The sequence below is a fragment of the Dendrobates tinctorius genome, unplaced genomic scaffold (genome assembly GCF_039654945.1).
Source record: "Dendrobates tinctorius isolate UK_male_01 unplaced genomic scaffold, ASM3965494v1 ptg000083l, whole genome shotgun sequence".
Lineage (NCBI taxonomy): Eukaryota > Metazoa > Chordata > Amphibia > Anura > Dendrobatidae > Dendrobates > Dendrobates tinctorius.
In genome coordinates, this window is record NW_027361751.1 from 8,263,511 (window position 1) to 8,284,746 (window position 21,236).

General features: G+C 40.4%; 1 protein-coding gene across 5 annotated transcripts in view; it reads right to left on the minus strand.

Annotated features, from left to right (window-relative positions):
• The window catches only part of FAM169A (family with sequence similarity 169 member A), a 172,325-nt gene that overhangs the window by 44,486 nt on the left and 106,603 nt on the right, over positions 1 to 21,236 (minus strand). For all 5 annotated transcript variants that reach the window (XM_073584084.1, XM_073584083.1, XM_073584082.1 and 2 more), the window contains exons 2-7: positions 20,205 to 20,341; positions 19,775 to 19,874; positions 17,686 to 17,771; positions 15,963 to 16,134; positions 14,855 to 15,034; positions 3,408 to 3,536 (exon numbers count right to left, since the gene is read on the minus strand). In XM_073584084.1, the coding sequence (XP_073440185.1) occupies positions 3,408 to 3,536; positions 14,855 to 15,034; positions 15,963 to 16,134; positions 17,686 to 17,771; positions 19,775 to 19,874; positions 20,205 to 20,339 (802 nt within the window). In that variant the 5' untranslated portion in view covers positions 20,340 to 20,341. The remainder of the gene's footprint in view (positions 1 to 3,407; positions 3,537 to 14,854; positions 15,035 to 15,962; positions 16,135 to 17,685; positions 17,772 to 19,774; positions 19,875 to 20,204; positions 20,342 to 21,236) is intronic.

Consider the following 21,236-nt stretch of genomic DNA (forward strand, 5'->3'; position numbering starts at 1 on the left):
ATACACCTTCCAAAAAGGTCAACTTTTGTCTCGTCAGTCCACAGATAATTCTCTCAAAAATCTTGGGGATCAATATGTTTTATGGCACAAGTGAGATGAGCCTTTATGTTCTTATTGCTCAGCAGTGATTTTCGTCTTGGAACTCTGCCATGCAGGCCACTTGCCCAGTCTCTTTCTTATGGTGGAGTCATGAACATTGACCTTAACTGAGGCAAGTGAGTCCTGCAGTTCTTTGGATGTTGTTGTGGAGTCTTTTGTGTCCTCTTGGATTAATCATCTGTCACGAGGGTATCATGTCCCATTGGATGACATGGAGTTAGACGAACACATTGAATAATGAATCACAAGTCTTCTTTAAATATGTTGTGATTCATGTCCTATTTTAAATGGATTTCCTTTCCTTCAGTGCTGAGAAGGTTAAGGACTCATTCCATGAAGGATGACCATACAGCCTGGCTGTTCTTAGCTGCAACTACTTATCATTTTCTCCCTTTATATATACTGGCTCTGGGGTTCTTCCTGTGCCGATTGCTAAAGTTAAATGGTTGGAGCATTGTTGTTGTAGTAGTGATCTGTAGTTTGGTCTAGTACATGTGTGTATCTTCTGGTCCCAATTCCCATTTAGTTTATTCCTCCCTGTCCCTATCCTCTTCAATATTGTTGGTCTGTGCTTTTGTATGATAGATGTTTTCTGCTATCCCTGTTTTGTCTTTGTGTCTTGTTTACCTTACATTTCTGTCCCATGCCTCATGGGGTGGGAGAGACTACAGATTAGGGTTTAACAGGAGCATAGCAATGTCGGACACCTGTGACTCTCTACCTTCAAGACAACCCCCAGGACAGGTATAGTTAGGGTCTCAGTTCGAGGGACAGTTTGAGGCTCCTCTCTCTTACCAAAGAACGTCACAGCGTGATATTGTTGCTGTGTTCTTGGGGTGATTTTGGTTGGCTGGTAACTCCTGGGAAGATTTACCACAATATCACGGTTTCAACATTTGTGGAAAATGGCTCTCACTGTGGTCCGCTAGAGTCCCAAAGCTGTAGAAAAAGCTTTATAACCTTTTCCAGACTGGTAGATTTCAATCACTTTGTTTCTCATTTTCTTCCAGAATTTCTGTGGATTGTGGCTTGATGTCTAGCTTTTGAGGATCTTTTGGTCTAATTCATTTTGTCAGGCAAGTCCTATTTAAGTGATTTCTTGCTTGAGAACAGGTGTGACGGTAATCAGACTTGGGTGTGGCTTGGGAATTTGAACTGAGTTTCCCAAAGATGTGATAAACCACAGTTAATTTATCTTTTAAGGGGGGAAGGGGGGAAAACTCACTTTTTCAAACAAGGCCCTGTAGGTATGGATTTCTTTTTTTCCTTAATAATAAGGATCTTCATATAAAAACTGCATTTTGTGTTTACTTGTGTTATCTTTCTCTAATATTTAAATTTGTTTGGTGATATGAAACATTTAAGGCCGGTTTCACATTAGCGCATTTTCAGCGCGCGCACGGCCGGGGGTAGCTCCGCCCCCGAGCCGGCTCTCTGCCCGGCGTGCCCGCCCCTTGCTTGTAGCGCCGCCTACTAGCGGACAGCGGCGCCTGCGATCGGCGCACCCTATCTTTAGCATAGGGTGCGCAGATCGTGCGCAGGCCGTGCGCTAGTTGCGCTTTGACCTGCGCTGCGCACTATTGACGGTGCGCCGTGCGCGCCAAAATCAAACTTTTCGGATTTTGGCGCGCACGGCGCACCGTCAAAAGTGCGCAGCGCAGGTCAAAGCGCAACTAGCGCACGGCCTGCGCACGATCTGCGCACCCTATGCTAAAGATATGGTGCGCCGATCGCAGGCGCCGCTGTCCGCTAGTAGGCGGCGCTACAAGCAAGGGGCGGGCACGCCGGGCAGAGAGCCGGCTCGGGGGCGGAGCTACCCCCGGCCGTGCGCGCGCTGAAAATGCGCTAATGTGAAACCGGCCTAAGTGTGACAAACATGCAAAAGAATAGGAAATTAGGAAGGGGCAAACACTTTTTCACACGACTGTACAGGATGGGGCACAGATTTCCTGCCTTCTGTATAAAAATAAGATATTAAAGAGGTTGTCTAATGCTGAGACAACCCCTTCTTAAATAAAACACTTTATACTCATGTTGTGCATCGGAGCAGTACAAGCGATGTCGACGATGGGTCTCCTGAGACTCGTATAACATTGTTATGCCATGTGAGCCCTGCATCCAAAAAGCAGTCACTGATGGTCTGCAGTCTTCACCTTCAGACATCCAATCATCATCCAAAGAAAGTGAGAACGAAGAAAAGCCACCCATCAGTGACATGCCATAAATATGGCACACGAACTTCGAGAGACCTGACGTCGACATTGCTTGAAAGAGGTGGTGGAGTGGAGCTCCATCCAAGATAGTTAACCTGTTAAATGTCACTGTCAAATTCTGACAGCAGCCCTTAACACGCACCGGCACAAATGCGCGTCATTCCATGTGCCCACTGGCGTGGCCATGATGTGATTGTGGGTTGCCGATGGGTTGATAAGAAAGCAAGCCTGTTGAAGACCTCCGTACTTGTCATTACGGAGCTCCTCTGAAATCCTGCCTGTGGCCGAGCTCCAAAGAAGACCATGATTTCTGCTATAGGTAGCGATGCGGTGGCATCACTGTGTATAGTAAAAGCGAATGGACGATTGCAGCTTCAAGTCCCCTAATTGGACTATTAAGAACAGTGAGAAGTAAAAAAAAAAAAGTTTAAAAAAAATGAAAAAAAATAACATAAAAGTTCAAATCACCCCAAAAATACATATGTGGTATCGCCACGTTCAGAAAAGTCAAATTATCAAAATATTAAAATAATTAAGGTAACCTGATCAGTAAACATCATAAACAGAGATATGCAAATTGCCTCTTCATAAACAGAGAGAAATTTAAGAACACCAAAATTATGGTATTTTTTTGGGGTTGCTGCAAATCCTCAAAAAATGCTGTAATAAGTGATCAAAACATCACATCCCAAAATTGTATCAATAAAAACGATGTCTCGCCCCGTAAAAATTACGCCATCACACAGCTCCATCAACTGAAAATTTAAAATGTTACAGATCTCCAAAAATGGAGACACAACCCCCAAAAAATTTTTTTTGCAAGCTTCTGATTTCTTTTACACTACTAAAATAATAACTCAGAAAGAATGGAAAATTAGAAACAGAGTCTGTAGAGTGAAATCTGGAGGAAAGTTCAGGACATATGTCATAGATGGTGAGATTCCTCATTATGTAATCACTAGAAATTATACGCTTTAACATTTTTACAAGTAATAAGTATCTAGCATTTTTTTCCTTGAATGTGCATAGAAAATGTAATGTAAGGTACATCACTAATGTAAGCAAATATTATCTTGTATTAGAGGTGTACCTTACCGAATAATCTCTGGGATTCCTTCCTTATAATACTTGTGATAAGAGTTCTCTGGAACCAATGACCAACTCCTTCAACTTCCCAAAGCAGCTCTTGATCTCCAGGGTACTTGTCTATATACTGTTTGCAGGCTAAAAAAAAAGGAAAGTATTAAAAGAGGCAATATGCATATGGTAGAATAAAGGAGAAACAATACACACCCATGCTACTGGAGCTTTTTCATAAAACAAAAAAAAATATATGGTACACAATTTTTAACAGGCTGTGATTAAAAAAATACTATTAGGTTACGTTCCCATGATAAGCTTTTGGTGCGTTTATCGCTGCATATTTTTCCTGGCTCAAAAATGCAGCATCTTACAGTGGATTTATAGAGATCTCATGCCCACTGTGCTTCTTTTTCAGTCAGTGTATTATTCACTGAATTTTATGGTGAGGATGCAGGAGTGGTTTTCTTCTGATGACTCTTCCATGAAGGCTATGTTTGTGCAGGTGCCTGTGAACAGTAAAACAATGTTCCAGAACTACAGTGTCTGCTAAATCTTTCTGAAGGTCTTTTGCAGTCAAGCAGGGGATCTGATTTGCCACTCTAGCGATCCTATGAGTAGCTCTCACTGAAATTTTGATTGGTCTTCCAGACCTTATCTTGACCTCCACTGTTCCTGTTAACTGCCATTTCTTAATTACATTTCAAACTGAGGAAACAGCATCTTGAAAACACTTTGCAACCTTCTTATAGCCTTCTCCTGCTTTGTGAGACTCCAGCATTTTCATTTTCGGAATGCTAGGAAGTTGCTCAAAAGAACCCATATCTACTGTTTTTTTGTCACAAGGTTATAGGAGGCTGGATTTTTATAAAGCTGGGAAATTTACATCACCTGGCCTTTACTAACGGTGATAGTGAACAATCCATAACCCTAAAAGGCTGATTAAGATCTGAAGTCTTTGTCAAAGTTATCTGAGCACACAAATCTTCAAGGGTGCCCAAACTTGCGCATCAGCTTATTTTCCTTTTTGCAATTTGTAAAATGAAAATATAATACTATATATTTTTTTTGCCTAAAATACAAAGGAAATGTGTCATCTATAATTTTAGGCCTTTTAGAGATCATCTAATCTTCAACTTGCTTAACTGTTCACAATAACAGTAATTTTTACCAGGGTTGTACAAACGTTTACATGCCAATGTATATACTGTATATGTGTGTTTATCTATTGTGAATTATTACTCTGCAGCCGTGACCAAAAGTTTTGAGAATGACACATATTTTGGTTTTCACAAAGTTTGCTTCTTTGGTGTTTTTAGATGTTTTAGTCAGATGATTATATGGTTACTGAAGTAGTAGTGTCAGTATTTCTTAAGTTTTTACGCTTTTAGTGACAATTACATAAATTTTATGCAAAGACTGAAGGGAGATTCATCAGAGAAAATAACTTTGCAGGAAGTACAGGTATTGGACTGCAAAGGAGCATTGGCAGACACAGACAGAAGAAGGCCCAGATGCAAGAACAGTACTTGGACCTTTTGTAGTCCAATAAGACATTATCATGCACAATAGCACCTGCTTTAGAGGTAAAAGTGGCCCCCCTTACATTTTGAAAAAAGAAATACCTATATAGAAAATAAATAGCAAAAATAAGAAATAATATAACAAACCCTGAATACTAAATATATATACATTGAATGCTGCAGCCAGGATCATATTCCTCACCAATCATTACACTGATGCCTCTACCTTGTGCCAGTCATTACACTGGCTACCCATCGACTCCAGAATTCAGTATAAACTTATTACCCTCACCCACAAAGCACTCCATGGCTCAGCACCACCCTACATCTCCTCCCTCGTCTCAGCCTACCACCCTAACCGTGCCCTCCGTTCTGCTAATGACCTGAGGTTAACATCCTCAATGATCAGAACCTCCCACTCCCGTCTCCAAGATTTTTCACGTGTTGCGCCAAATCTTTGGAATGCACTACCCAGGTTAATACGATTCATCTCCAATCCCCACAGTTTTAAGCATGCCCGAAATACACATTTCTTCAGACTGGCCTACTGCCTCAATACATTGATCTAACCATCCCTGTGTTGCCCCTTCAAATTTTTTTACCATAACCAGGATCCTCGCACTATGTTCTCACACGCTTTATGCATTTAATAGCCCTCTGTGTCTGTAATGTTACATATTTAAGCTGATAACCGGTTCATGCAGCAACAGGAACACCCGATTCTTACACTATGGCTGGTCCAAACAACAAAAGCAATTGTTACCATCCACCTTTCGTGTCTCCCCTTTTCCTTATAGATTGTAAGCTTGCGAGCAGGGCCCTTATTCCTCTTGGTATCTGTTTTGATCTATGTGATTATTGTTATGCTGTAATGTCTATTGTCTGTATAAGTCCCCTCTGAAATGTAAAGTGCTGCAGAATATGTCGGCGGTATAGAAATAAAATTATTATTATTATACATCATACCCAATTATTGCACTCCAAACAAGGTACCGTGTGTATAATGAGTTTTATTAAATATTTAATCACAAAAAAACAATTAATGAGGCGACAGTGAAACGCGCGTTGGAGTGGTGAGAGGGGAACAGTGGTGTGCCTTTAGGGGTTGGTATTTATAACAATTGGACCACAATATTTATAAGATCAGTATCTGGTATGGTATCTTCTGGATGAGCATGGTCTACTTTGATCAATTTCTATATTAACCCCTTCACCCCCAAGGGTGGTTTGCACGTTCATGACCGGGCCAATTTTTACAATTCTGACCACTGTACCTTTATGAGGTCATAACTCTGGAACGCTTCCATGGATCCCGGTGATTCTGACATTGTTTTCTCGTGACATATTGTACTTCATGTTAGTGGTAAAATTTCATTCAAATAACTTGCGTTTATTTGTGAGAAAAACGGAAATTTGGCGAAAATGTTGAAAATTTCGCAATTTTCCAACTTTGAATTTTTATGCCCTTAAATCACAGAGATATGGAACCCAAAAAACTTGATAACTAACATTTTCCACATGTTTACTTTACATCAGCACAATTTTGGAACCAAAATTTTTTTTTGTTAGGAAGTTATAAGGGTTAAAAGTTGACCAGCGATTTCTCATTTTTACAACACCATTTTATTTTTACGGACCACATCACATTTGAAGCCACTTTGAGGGGTCTATATGATAGAAAATACCCAAAAGTGACACCATTCTAAAAACTGCACCCCTTAAGGTGCTTAAAACCACATTCAAGAAGTTTATTAACCCTTTAGGTGCGTCACAGGAATTTTTTTGAATATTTTAAAAAAATGAACATCTAACTTTTTTTCACAAAAAAAGTAATTCAGGTTCAATTTTTTTTATTTTACCAAGGGTAACAGGAGAAATTGGACTGCAAAAGTTATTGTGCAATTTGTCCTGAGTACGCTGATACCTGATATGTGGGGGGGAACGACTGTTTCGGCGCATGGCAGAGCTCAGAATGGAAGGAGCGCCGTTTGACTTTTTCAATGCAAAATTGTCTGGAATTCAGATCGGACGCCATGTCACGTTTGGAGAGTCCCTGATGTACCTAAACAGTGGAAACCCCCTACAAGTGACCCCATTTTGGAAACTAGACCCCCCAAGGAACTTATCTAGATATGTGGTGAGAACTTTGAACCCACAAGGGCTTTACAGAAGTTTATAACGTACAGCAGTACAATTAAAAAATCATTTTTTCCACAAAAATGATCTTTTCACCCCAATTTTTATTTTCCCAAGGGTAACAGGACCCTAAAAGTTATTGTGCAATTTGTCCTGAGTACGCTGATACCCCACATGTGGGGGTAAACCACTATTTGGGCGCATGGCAGAGCTCGGAATGGAAGCAGCGCCATTTGACGTTTTTGGCTGGAATTGAGATCGGACATCATGTCGCGATTGGAAAACCCCTGATGTACCAAAACAGTGGAAACCCCCCACAAATGACACCATTTTGGAAACTAGACCCCCTAAGGAACTTATCTAGATGTGTGGTGAGAACTTTGAACCCCCAAGGGCTTCACAGAAGTTTATAACATAAAGCCGTACAATTAAAAAATCATATTTTTTCCACAAAAATGATCGTTTCACCCTCAATTCTTATTTTTCCAAGGGTAACAGGACCCTAAAAGTTATTGTTCAATTTGTCCTGAGTACGCTGATACCCCACATGTGGGGGTAAACCACTATTTGGGTGCATGGCAGAGCTCGGAAGGGAAGCAGCGCCATTTGACGTTTTTGGCTGGAATTGAGATCGGACACCATGTCGCGATTGGAAAACCCCTGATGTACCAAAACAGTGGAAACCCCCCACAAATGACACCATTTTGGAAACTAGACCCCTAAGGAACTTATCTAGATGTGTGGGGAGAACTTTGAACCCCCAAGGGCTTCACAGAAGTTTATAACATAAAGCCGTACAATTAAAAAATCATATTTTTTCCACAAAAATGATCTTTTCACCCTCAATTCTTATTTTTCCAAAGGTAACAGGACCCTAAAAGTTATTGTGCAATTTGTCCTGAGTACGCTGATACCCCACAAGTGGGGGTAAACCACTATTTGGGCGCATGGCAGAGCTCGGAAGGGAAGCAGCGCCATTTGACGTTTTTGGCTGAAATTGAGATCGGACACCATGTCGCGATTGGAAAACCCCTGATGTACCTAAACAGTGGAAACCCCCCACAAATGACACCATTTTGTAAACTAGACCCCCCAAGGAACTTATCTAGATGTGTGGTGAGAACTTTGAACCCCCCAGTGCTTCACAGAAGTTTATAACGCCCGGGCGTGAAAATAAAAAATTCGTATTTTTTCCACAAACATGATCTTTTAGTCACCATTTTTTTATTTTCCCAAGGGTACCAGGAGAAATTGGACCCCAAAAGTTGTTGTCCAATTTGTCCTGAGTACGCTGACGCCCCATATGTGGGAGAAAACTACTGTATGGACACACGTCAGGGCTCGGAAGGGAAGTAGTGACGTTTTGGAATGCAGACTTTGATGGAATGGTCTGCGGGTGTCATGTGCGTTTCGAGAGCCCCTGATGTACCTAAACTATTGAAACTCCCCATAAGTGACCCCATTTTGGACACTAGACGCCCCACGGAACTTATCTAGATGTGTGGTGAGCACTTTGAACCCCCAAGTGCTTCACAGAATTTTATAACGCTCGGACGTGAAAATAAAAAAATCATTTTTTTCCACAAAAATGATATTTTTGCCCCCAATTTTTTATTTTCCTAAGGGTAACAGGAGAAATTGGACCCCAAAAATTGTTTTGCAATTTGTCCTGAGTAGGCTGATACCCTACATGTGGGGGTAAAACACTGTTTGGGCGCATGTCAGAGCTTGGAAGGGAAGGAGCACCATTTGACTTTTTCAACTCAGAATTGGCTGGAATTGAAATTAGACGCCATGTTGCATTTGGAGAGCCCCTGATGTGCCCAAACAGTGGAAACCCCCAATTCTAACTCCAACCCGAACCCCAACACACCCCTAACCCTAATCTCAGCCCTAACCCTAACCCTAACCCTAGCCCTAACCCTAGCCCTAACCTTAACCCTAGCCCTAACCCTAGCCCTAGCCCTAACCCTAACCCTAACCGTAATGGAAAAATGGAAATAAATACATTTTTGTTATTTTATTATTTTTCCCTAACTAAGGGGGTGATAACGGGGGGTTTGATTTACTATTTATGGCGGTTTTTATGTTTGGCGGCTGTCGCACGCTAAAAGACGCTTTTTATTGTAAAAATAGTTTTTGCATCACCACATATTGAAAGCTATAATTTTTCCGTATTTTGATCCACCGAGTCATGTGAGGTCTTATTTTTTGCGGGACGAGTTGACGTTTTTATTGGTACCATTTTTGGGCACGTGACATTTTTTGATCGCTTTTTATTCCGATTTTTGGGACGCAGAATGAACAAAAACCAGCTTTTCATGAATTTCTTTTGGGGGGGTGCGTTTACACCGTTCCGCGTGCGGTAAAATTGATAAAGCGGTTTTATTCTTCGGGTCAGTACGGTTACAGCGATACCTCATTTAGGTCTTTTTTTATGTTTTGTCGGTTTTATGCAATGAAAACTATTTTATATCAAAAATAATTATTTTTGCATCGCTTTATTCTGCGAGCTATAACTTTTTAATTTTTTCGCTGATGATGCTGTGTGGTGGCTCGTTTTTTGCGGGACAAGATGACGTTTTCAGCGGTACCATGGATATTCATATGCGTCTTTTTGATCGCGCGTTATTACACTTTTTGTTTGGCAGTATGATAATAAATCATTATTTTTTGCTTCGTTTTTTATTTTTATTTTTTAAGGGGTTCGCTAAAGGGGTTAACTAATGGGATAGTTTTATAGGGCGGGTCGTTACGGACGCGGCGATACCTAATATGTGTACTTTTATTGTTTTGGTTTTTTTTATTTTCAAAAAATGGATTTATTTGGTGGAATATTTTTTTTTTTTTTGTAACTTATTTGGCGTTTTTTTTTAAAATTATTTTAACACTTTATTTTTTTTTACTTTATTAAATAGTCCCAGGTGGGACATCACTGTTCTGTGACAGATCGCTGATCTGTCACATCACAGATCACTGTGACAGATCAGCGATCTGTCACAGGCAGTGCACAAGGCTTCCTCATGCCTGCGCTTTGCAGGCACTGAGGAAGCCAGCTTCCTGCAGGCCCCCGAAGGCCCCCGTCGCCATCTTGGATTCGGGGGCCTGCAGGAAAGGAGCCCCCGGCAGCAGCGCTGCACATTGCGCTGCCGTGGGGGGCTCAGGGAAGCACGGAGGGAGCCCCCTCCCTGCCGATGCTTCCCTTTAACCCCCGGTACACCGCGATCATGTTTGATCGTGGTGTGCAAGGGGTTAACGTGTCGGGGGCGGTCCGTGACCGCCCCTGACACATTGTGCCGGGTGTCAGTTGTGATAATCAGCTGACACCCGGCCGCGATCAGCGGCGCTCACCACGTGGGCGCCGCTGATCGCGGTAGACGTACTATCCCGTCCATGGGCATAGGGGCCCGGGTCCCATGGACGGGATAGTATGTCGGATGTCAGGAAGGGGTTAAATAGTGATCCATACTGAATAATTTCTATATAAAATATCATTTCTGATCTTTTTTAATTTCTTGAATTAAATTGATTTCCCCATGTGATATTTCATCCTGCATACCCTGCTACCCTCATACTGTATATACGTATTCATATATATTTTTATATTTAGTTTTTTAATTATGTGTTGTGTAAACATGTGTTTTAATTAAGTTTTTGTGTGATTAAGTATTGAATAAAATTCATTATACATACTGTACCTTGTTTTGAATATAATTTTGGGGTATGATCCCCTTACATTTTGGACCTTTGAGATATGTCCACCCCGATCCTTAGATCATTCATGTGTGTTGCTGTTTTTCATCCAAGGGACTGGGCTGCCATGAATAAAGAATTATCTAACCATCCTCCAAGAGCAACTGCTCCCAATGATCCAGGAGCAATTTGGTGATGAACAATGCTTTTTCCAGCATGTCGGAGATCATGTCACAAAGCAAAAGTGATAACTAAGTGGCTTGGTGAACAAACTATTAAAATTTTTGGTCCATGGTCAGGAAAATCCCTACCTCTCAATCTCATGGAGATCCTGTGGTTAATCCTTAAAAAGCAGGTTGACAAACGAAAACAAAGAAATTGTAATAAACTCCAAAGTCTGAATAGACAAGAATAGGTTAACATCAGTCAGGATTTGGCCCAGAAGTTGATATCCAGCATGTCAGGTGGAATTGCAGACATCTTGAAAATAAACTGACAATATTGACTTTTTTTTCAGACAACACAGTTTTAAAAACAGTTTGGTACCTCAGGTTCATGACACTCGGAGCATTGTATAATCTCATCTGTTTTGCGGGTCAGACTCCGCCATTAAAGTCTATGGGTACCCCATGTAAAACAACTGAACTGACACGTTCAAGACATACTTTGCAATTCACACTTTCATTCAAGTTTCATCTGTTTTTCACTGATCAATTGTTTAGAGTCAATAGATAGAAGAAGTTTATATTCTACCTGCTTCAGTGAAAAGAAACAAATAAAAAAATGGAATTAACTAGGATAACTTTTTCTTTAGATGGTAACATTCACACAAACTGTGGCTAAAATAAGTGTTTGATACACTGCCAATTTTGCAAGTTTTCCCACCTACAAAGAATGGAGAGGTCTGTCATTTTTATTGTAGATACAATTCACCTGTAAGAGACAAAATCTAAAAATATAAACCAAAAAAATCCCATTGTATGATTTTTACATAATTAAATTGCATTTAATTGCATGAAATAAATATTTGTTCACCTACCAACCAGCAAGAATTCTGGCTCTCACAGACCTATTAATTCTTTAAGAAGCCATCCTACTCTGCACTCATTACTTGTATTAATTGCACCTGTTTGAACACGTTACCTTTATAAAGGACACCTGTGCACACACTCAATGCATCGCACTCCAGCCTGTCCACCAAGGCCAAGACCAAAGATCTGTCTAAGGACACCAGAGTTAAATTTGTGGGCCTCCACAAACCTGGCATGGGCTACAGTACAATAGGCAAGCTCCTTGATGAGAAGGCAACAACTGTTTACACAATTAGTAGAAAATGGAAGACAGAACACAAGACGTCTTTGCACAATTATTAGAAGATGGAAGACAAAACACAAGACATCTGTCAATCTTCCTCGGTCTGGGGCTCCATGCAGGATCTCATCTCATAGGGTAAGGATGAATGAGAAAAAGGTCAGGCATCAGCTCAGAAATACAAGGGAGGACCTGGTCAATGACCTGAAGAAAGCTGGGATCACACTCTCAAACATTACTACACCATCATGGATTAAAATCCTGCAGGGCATGGAAGGTACCCCTGCTCATGTCAGTACTTGTCCAAGCCTGCTTGAAGTTTGGCAATGACCATCTGGATGATCCAGAGGAGGCATGGGAGAAGGTAATGAGGTCAAATGAGACCAAAATAGAACTTTGTCCTTGTTTGGAGGAAGAAGGATGAGAACTACCCCAAGAACACCATTCCAAACGTGAAGCATGGTAGGGGAAACATCATACTTTGGGGGTGCTTTTCTGCAGTGAGGATAGGACGACTTGACTGCACCATATTGAAGGGAGGATGGATGGGGTCATATAGCACGACATTTTGGCCAACAATCTCCTTCCCTCAGTAAGAGCATTGAAGATGGGTCGTGGCTGAGTCTACCAGCATGAAAATGACCCAAAACACACAGCTAGGGCAACAAAGGAGTGGTTCCCGTAGGAAGCATATCAAGGTCCTGGAGTGACCTAGCCAATCTCCAGACCTTAACCCAATAGCAAATCTTTGGAGGGAGCTGAAACTCAATGTTGCCCAGTGACAGCTCCAAAACCTGAAAGATTTGGAGACGATCTGTATGGAGGAGTGGGCCAAAATCCCTGCAGCAGTGTATGCAGACTTGGTCAAGGACTACAGGAAACATCTGACCTCTTAAATTACAAACAAAGGTTTCTGCACCAAATATTAAGTTCTGTTTTTCTATTGTATCAAATACTTATTTCATGCAATAAAATGCAAATTAATAATGTAAAAATTAAACAATGTGATTTTCTGTTTTTTATTTTTATATTCTGTCTCTCACAATTGAAGTGTACCTACGATAAAAATTACAGACCTCGCCATTCTTTGTAGAAGGGAAAACTTGCAAAACTGGCAGCGCATCAAATATTTATTTTCCCCACTGTATGTGTGAATATAGACTTAAAAGATCTAAAAGCTCTAAAAACATTGTGAAAACCAAAATTTGTGTAAGCCTCAAAACATTAGTCCATGACTGTACATGTCAGGCAGGATCCAACAACCCGAAAGTTCGGACTTGATTTTTTCCAGAAAGTCAGGTCCTTTAGGAAAGTATTAGTGACGTTTCAGGATTTTTTTTTTAGAATATTTTTTAAAAGAGAACCTGTCACTTGCTCAAAATATTGCGACAAATGTTTTGCAACGATCCCAGAGCCCCCGATACTGCCGCTCTTTTCTGTTTTGTGCTGCATCATTCCATTGCAGAGATATTCACTTTTTTTTCTCCTCAAGTGCAGTATGCGAAATCTCTGCTTGTAGTGCAACTTAGTGTTTCTTCAGAGTATTCTCTGAGGGCGTGTACTTATCATACGCTGCCAATCACAGCTCGGCATCTGATCTAGCAGTCTCAGACACTGCCGAGCTGTTGTTTGCTAGTGCCTGTGAAGGAAGGTAAAAATGCATTCCCCCAGAAAAGACTGTGAGATGGCTGAGCTGTAATTGGCGTGGTCTGGGAGTCATGAAAGTACACAAACCAAAGAAGACTGCAAAGAAATGCCCAGTTGCGCTAAAAGCAGAGCTTTCACATACTAAACTCCAAGACCAACAACTGTGAATATTTCTACAATACAGCAATTGTCGCAATTCCACCCCTCAGTGTGCCTTGTGTGCAGATACTGATGTTACTGATGGCTCAGCCGTCCAATCTGGCACAGGGGCTTGCTGAAACTGTCAGTACTTTGACAGCTCAGTGTCCATTCTGGGACAGGGGCGTGCTGAGCTGTCAATGTTTTGATTGACAGCTCGGCCATCAATCTGAGACTGGAAGGTTGATGGCTGTCTCCAGGCGTTCATTGCTCAGCTACTTAGTCCCAGTTTGTTTAGTTTTCTCTGTGCCTAGTGTTTTGCTTGAGGATCTTTCAGTGCCTGACCTTTGACCTCGTTCTGACAATCCATCTGTTATACCCCTTTGTTCTGATCCACTATCTTTATGGTATTTTCACCTCAGACCATTACCTGACTACGCCTTTGTCTCTTCCCTCTGTTTATGACGTAGCCTCCTGGCTTTTGACCTTGGACCCCTTGACTATCCTGACTCACGGCTTGTCCGTGAGTAACTCAGCGTCACAGCAATGCATCACAAAATGGAAAAAATGGCAGAAACAGGGGAGCTGAGAGATTTTTACAAGGTACTTAACACTATTTTTTTTGAGCATGTGACCAATCCTTTTTTATAGTTGTTTACTGCTAGAATCACCAATCTGAGGCTGCCCATTGTTTTCTTAAATAAAAAGGACAGCCATAGATTGGTGATAGGACCTCTTTACGGACTGAGTTGTTATCAGAATGTAGCTATGCCTCTGTTCAGCAAGTTTAGCAGCAGGAAAAGTATCAATATAATGGTTATCGCCAGCAGCAGCTCAGTTTTTAGCCCTGACTTTTGCTTACTGCAATTTTTCTGGCACCAAAAGGGATGACCACAAGTTTAAAGGCTTGTAAATTACAGAATAACAAAAACAGGCAAAGTAGAAAAGTAATATCCAGAGAGAGCATATGATGATTGTGAAGTGCACAAGTTATAGTAATTAGCAACTTGTTACCTGCGTACATTACAGATGACAGAGGATACCTCAGTCCGAGAGAGTCTTCTGTAAAACAGTCTACAAAATCTTCAAGCATTTGTAGTGAAAAATCTTTACCACGATATCTCTTCCTAACAAACATGGTGTCCAGGACCGGTAGGGTGTAGTTTTGTGTCAGATACGAGGCGCACATACTTCCTGAGAAATTAATCACAAGAATACAGAAAATTAAGGGGAACTCATATAGGACTACTCTTGCATCTATTAGAAGACACCATCATTTATAAGCCACTTTTAGCGAAGCACATTTTAATGCTAAAAAGAAGCTTATACTACTGCAAAATAGAAAAAAACGTCTCTATATGACTTCAATGCAATACAGACTTAATATCAGAAGAACATCAGGCGGTGGGAAGAGGCCCCTCCAGCAAGGTCCATATATGCAATGTTTGAAGACCAACTTAAAAGGAGGCAATTCTCAAAAATTTATTTTGAAGAATGCAGCCTTTTACCCCACAACCACTGTTGCCATAATGTCTGATCTGAATAGTATATGTAGCAGAAATGGCTTTGATTTAGGGTTCTTTTACACTTGCTGTGTATTTGGGGACCGTTTTTGCGGCCCCAATAGATTTCTATGGGGCCGTAAAAACGGCCCGCAAAAATACATTGGAGCGCCGCGTGCCGTATGGCCGTGAGGGCCGTATATACGGCCATGATAAAATAATGAGCTTGCTCGATATTTTTCACAACTCATGGACACGGCCTCCATTTAAATAAATGGTACCGAAAAAACAACGGTAGCTTGTTTTTGCGGTGTACCGTATTTGTGGATCGCCGTTTTTTCCCCTCCAATTTGTTACAACAGGGAAAAACAGCGACCTGAGAAGGCAAAAACGTCCTGTAAAAACAGGCCGCAAAAAACCCGGCAAGTATAAAAGAACCCTTAGTCAGGGGTTGTCCAGATGGGGCAAGCCCTTTAATCCTACCTGGTAGACTAGTGCCGTCATACTCGTTGTGAGGCGTTACAGATCACTTCCGTACTAAATTCCACAGATGAAATTACAATGTAAATGCTAATAATACACCTAATATTGGTATTCCACCTGAAAAAGAAGACACTGACCAGAAGGCTTCACAGAATAGAATCCAATAGCTTCCCCCTTCCTCCATAAAATCTTGGCATAGTCTGAGCTGCTGTGACACAAGAAGGGAACCTCATTCCTCTCCATTTCTTTCTTTCGATATATAATTCGATTTAGCACGTATAAAACAATTCTTTCTCCCAGAGACCTGACCTGCAAATAAAATACATCAAGTGTTTTTAAAAAACAACTATTGTAAAATAGCAAAAACTACCCCATTCCCCTAATCTCTCCTGCAGTGATCGAGCGCTAATCTTCCTGCGGAACTCCCGGTCTTTGCTTAAACTCTATGGGACCAACACATGACAGCTACAGTCAATCATTAGATCGATGGTGGTGAAATTAGATGGCTATGGTTGCTATTGTTATTTTACAATAGCAGCAACCAATTTTTAAATTGTTTCTTAAAGGGTTGCCCGCTTAAAATATATTGAGTACCATCGTTGGAGAGGTCATCAATATCTGAACAGTAAGGTTCTGACAACTCCAGCGATCAGCTGTTACAAGCTCTGGCAGTGGTCGGATGTAAACATATGGAATAGAGATGCACTGCACAGCTCCATTGAATGTGTAGTGGCCGGTCCCAGGTACTGCAGAACACTTCCTATTCTGCAGCAGATTGCAGCGGCTACTGCACAATGAATGGAGCCGTGCAGTGCAGCTCTATTCCATGTGTTTACATCCAACCACCGCCAGAGATTGTAACAGCTGATCAGTGGGGTCTCGTGCCCCAACAAATCTGATATTGATGTGCTATCTCAAGAAGAGGTAATCAATATATTTTGATGGAAAAACCTGAAAGAGGATCCCCAATTATGATGTGTCATATTGGTATCCTCACTTTTATGCATGTCCAAATTATCCTTATTTTATCCAAATATCGTCTTATTCCTAATGCTATTCTTTCTTTTAACTTTGATGAGAAAAGTTTATTACTCATATCTATAAAGAGTAACATTAAACTCCCCTAAGGACAACATCTGCAAGGAGTTTGTATGTTCTCCCCGTGTTTGCGTGGGTTTCCTCCGGGCACTCCGGTTTCCTCCCACACTTCAAAGACATACTGATAGGGAATTTAGATTGTGAGCCCCATCGGGGACAGTGATGAAAATGTGTGCAAACTGTAAAGTGCTGCGGAATATGTTAGCGCTATATAAAAATAAAGGTTATTATTATTATTATAAGATAATACCCTATTAAAATATACTGGTGAGGATCCACTTAAGTCCCCGTACCCAATCTTCCAAAAACTGTTTGATCCTCCTCAAAACATGGGCGCATAAGAGCCTTGTGGCCCAAGCCAATAATGAATTATTAAAATAACGTGCAGCATCGTGTAATGTACAGATCTCAGGCACTAATCTGGTCTTTAGCCTTTTTATTAACAAGGCCATCTGCTAAAATGCTGACTACAATGTATCCTGCAGCTTTGGCATTCATTAATTACATGGAATACGTTCCTCGTAGCAGCAATCAAGAATGACTAAATTCCTATTAAATTCAGTGGGATGTCCAAGTAATAAAGAATCCTCCAGGGAGAGAATCGTTCCTTATAGATGACGGTCCTGAACGAAGAAATCCTTAAATAACTCAACCACCCCTTTCCATAAGGAATTATATAAAAACATGTACGGTATTTTAAACCAAACAACTTCTTGAAGAAGATACATAACACTGATTTGTAGATTATGATAAGGCTCTTACCTGCCGAAGACCCTCCCGGGAAGGGTTTGACGTCCTAACAACGTCATCAATTGTCCACCACTGGTGAGCAAGATGTAGTGCCACAGCTGTAGAGGAAAATCAGTGCACACTGAATTGGATGGGTATTTTTCTGTACATCATAGTGCACATCATAATGATCTTCCCTATGTGATATTTGGTCTCATTATTGTACTTTCTCCTGTTGTAGGACAAGCTTTTAAAATATGCCAAATACCAAAGCCAAAAGCTATCTCCCCCATCTCACTCATACACATGTGTACGTGGAATGGTTAGGCGCGTATGCTTGTTGCCCTAAAGGGGAAAGGGTCAATCTTGCTGAACAACTTTAACAATACATAACGCTATGTGCAAAAAGGATTGACAAAGTATAATCCAAAATGCACAATCTTCTTTTTTCCATATACAGCAAGAGATATAATTATTTAACACTTCACCAATTTTGTAAGTAAAGATATTTCTAAACTGCTATTGACATGAAATTCTCACCAGATATCAGTAACAACTCATCCAATCCACACAGGCAAAGAAAACAAACCAGTGATAACTTAATTTCTGGACATGTGTAATAATGAGAAATGACACAGGGAAAAAAATGAGACCAAAATTGATCTCTTTGGATACCATAATACACACCATGTTTAGAGGCCAAAAGGCACTGCATATTATCCCAAAAACACAATACCAACAGTGCAGTTTGGAAGTGGGAACATCATTGTGTTGGGCTGTTTTCCAGTATACAGCGCTGGCAAACGTCATATAATTGAAGGAAGGATGAATGGACAAATGTACAGAGACAGTCTTGATTAAAAAAATTGCTGCCATCTACCAGGAGGATGAAGATTAAATACCAGTTTATATTTCAGCACAAAAATAATCCCAAACACACAGAAAAGGAAACTCTCAATTGGTTTCAGAGAAAGAAAGTAAAGCTGTTAGAATGGCCCAGCCAATCACCTAACCTGAATCCAGTAGAAAATTTATGGAAGAAACTAATGCTCAGAGTTCAGAGAAGAAGCCCATAGAACCTTCAGGATTGCAAAACTGCTTGTGTGGCAGAATAGGACAAAATCACATCTGAGCAATGCCTGAGACTAGTTTCTCCATACAGGAGGCGTCTTGAAGCTGTCATTGCCAACAAAGACTTTTGTATGAGGGATTAAAAGTTTCAGCAAGCGTGTTTAATACATTTACCCTGTGTCATTTCTCATTATTACACAACTTAATATATGGACATCTATAAGTTAATTTATTTGCCTGTGTGGATTAGATGGGTTTCAGCAACATCTGATGAGAATTTCATGTTAATAGCACCTTTAGAAATCCAGCAGATACAAAAAGGAGCATTTTCCACTATTAATGCCAACAAGTAAAAAGAACCCCTAATGTGCTTGCCGGATTCAAATATGAACATATGGCCAGGTTTATCATTGCATTTTTGCCAGTTTTTTGGCATGAAAACTTCTCAATTAGTGACAAATTCATCGACCAATTTGCACCTTTTTTTAAAGCATTTTTTTTTTTTCTTGCTAGATTTCAGATTTTTATGTCAATGTCTCTTTACATATGTTTAGGACTGGTTCCTCAAATGCAACTTTTAAAAAGTTGCAAAATGTAGCATAAATATACTACAATCTCCCTCTGGAGTTGCTTTATGTACACCAATTTTCTTTTTTGCATGTTCAATTTTGTGCCATTTTGCAAAATGTGGGACTTTTCGTGTTAAAAAGTCACAAAATGGGGAGAAAGTAAAATCATTTTATATTTTGAATTTGTATCTTGAAATATGCAGTGAAAAAAAACAGTAGCAAAAAGCATAACACAAAATAGAAAAGTGCTTAAAAGAAAAAAAAAATACGCAAATGATAAATTAGAGACATAGTCAACTGTAACACAGAAAAGTTTACTAGGAATTTGCAAAAAGTAGCGCTATATTAAAAGATCTGCTTTTATGGCTTCGGTGTGTTCTGTGATTATGTCATTAACTACTGCAACCTTCGTGGCTTACATAAAAAATGTCTTCTCTTCACATATGCGAAATATTAAAAAAAAGTTATTAGAAATGACCTACCTGTCAGGGGATCTTCTGGTGCAAAAAGAGCCAGAACTTTGTGTGTATGATCTCCTCCATAAAGTGGCACATACCCTACTGTACTAAGACTGATTGGCACCTGGAAAAAAATCCAATAATGATCAACACATATCACATTTTTTTTGGTTTCTGGACACATGTTATTTTGTAAGCACCCTCTTAAAGGGAATTCAATAAAGGTATTATGCTGAGAACCCAAAGCGAACGACCTGACCACTCAAGCTGGAGTATAATGCCATACAGACTTAGGCCTTATTCAGTCATCTGTGATTTTTCTTGTAAGCAAAAAAAAAAATCTGTGTGATTGATCCAATTTTCATCAGAATTTGGTCAGTGTCAGCGTGATTCATCAGTGATTTCCACATATGAAAAAAAACAAAATAAATAAGGTAATCTATGTATAAATTACCTCTATTCCATCCCGCGATGATAAATACTCTGGGTTATCCGGGTCAGCACATCGAAGATAAGACAAATAATCCTCCGAAAGGCTCTCCAGCTCATCATGGCTACAGTTCTCCAAGATATCGGCAGGGAAGGCCATTCCTGAAAATAAACACCAAATATAGATTACACGTATAGAATTTAAAAAGTGATGTTCTTTCACCAAATTGACATACTGTATGTAGCCTGTGACTAAAACTCGATATACAATGTCAAATGGATGAGATGTCACTCTTATGTGGCCACTGAAGAAGAGGAACTTGAGGATGACCCACTCCAAAGGGTCCTGGGTCTTTCTTGCCACTAGAGTCTGATTTTGATTTTATGTCATATTTGTGTGCTTACACAGAAGCTATGAAGAATTTTTACCCTAGGTATAATATGATTTAAAGCACCACTACAGAGTTTTTTTTTCCATTTATTTCAGGGCTGGAGTGGTGCTAGTAATCAAAGTTCCCTGCCCCTAGTAATATGCTTACCAGCAGCTGTCTTTGGCTCTTCCCGACACCAATCCAGTCCCCCGCCACCATCTTGTGATTGCAACTTCTGAGGGACTGCAATTCAGAGGTAACGGTCACAAGCTCTCAGTGGAAGTCTATGATTCTCATTCTGACCTTTTTCTGACTCTCATAGAGTTACATTGAGTTGTGACACTGGAGCGATCCAGTATGTCATAGCCTCCAGAAGATGACCAGATCGGCGTCAATAACAGAAGACAGTGGCTGGTAAGTATATTACTAGGGGCAGTGAACTTCGATTAGTGGCACCACACCAGTGCTGCAATAAAAAAAACATGGAATGGTGCTTTAAGTGCAGGTCCATGTCTTTCAATAAGTAGTAACAGGTCACATAGGTGACTGTAGGTGTACCCAACCTTGGTGCCTAAAGGAGGCTAAAAGACACACTGTCATATTAGATGACATCAAAACTATGTTTTTTATTGAAGATCTTTTACAGATTTTGTACCAGGTCAAAACAGGCAATCCTTGCATGTGTT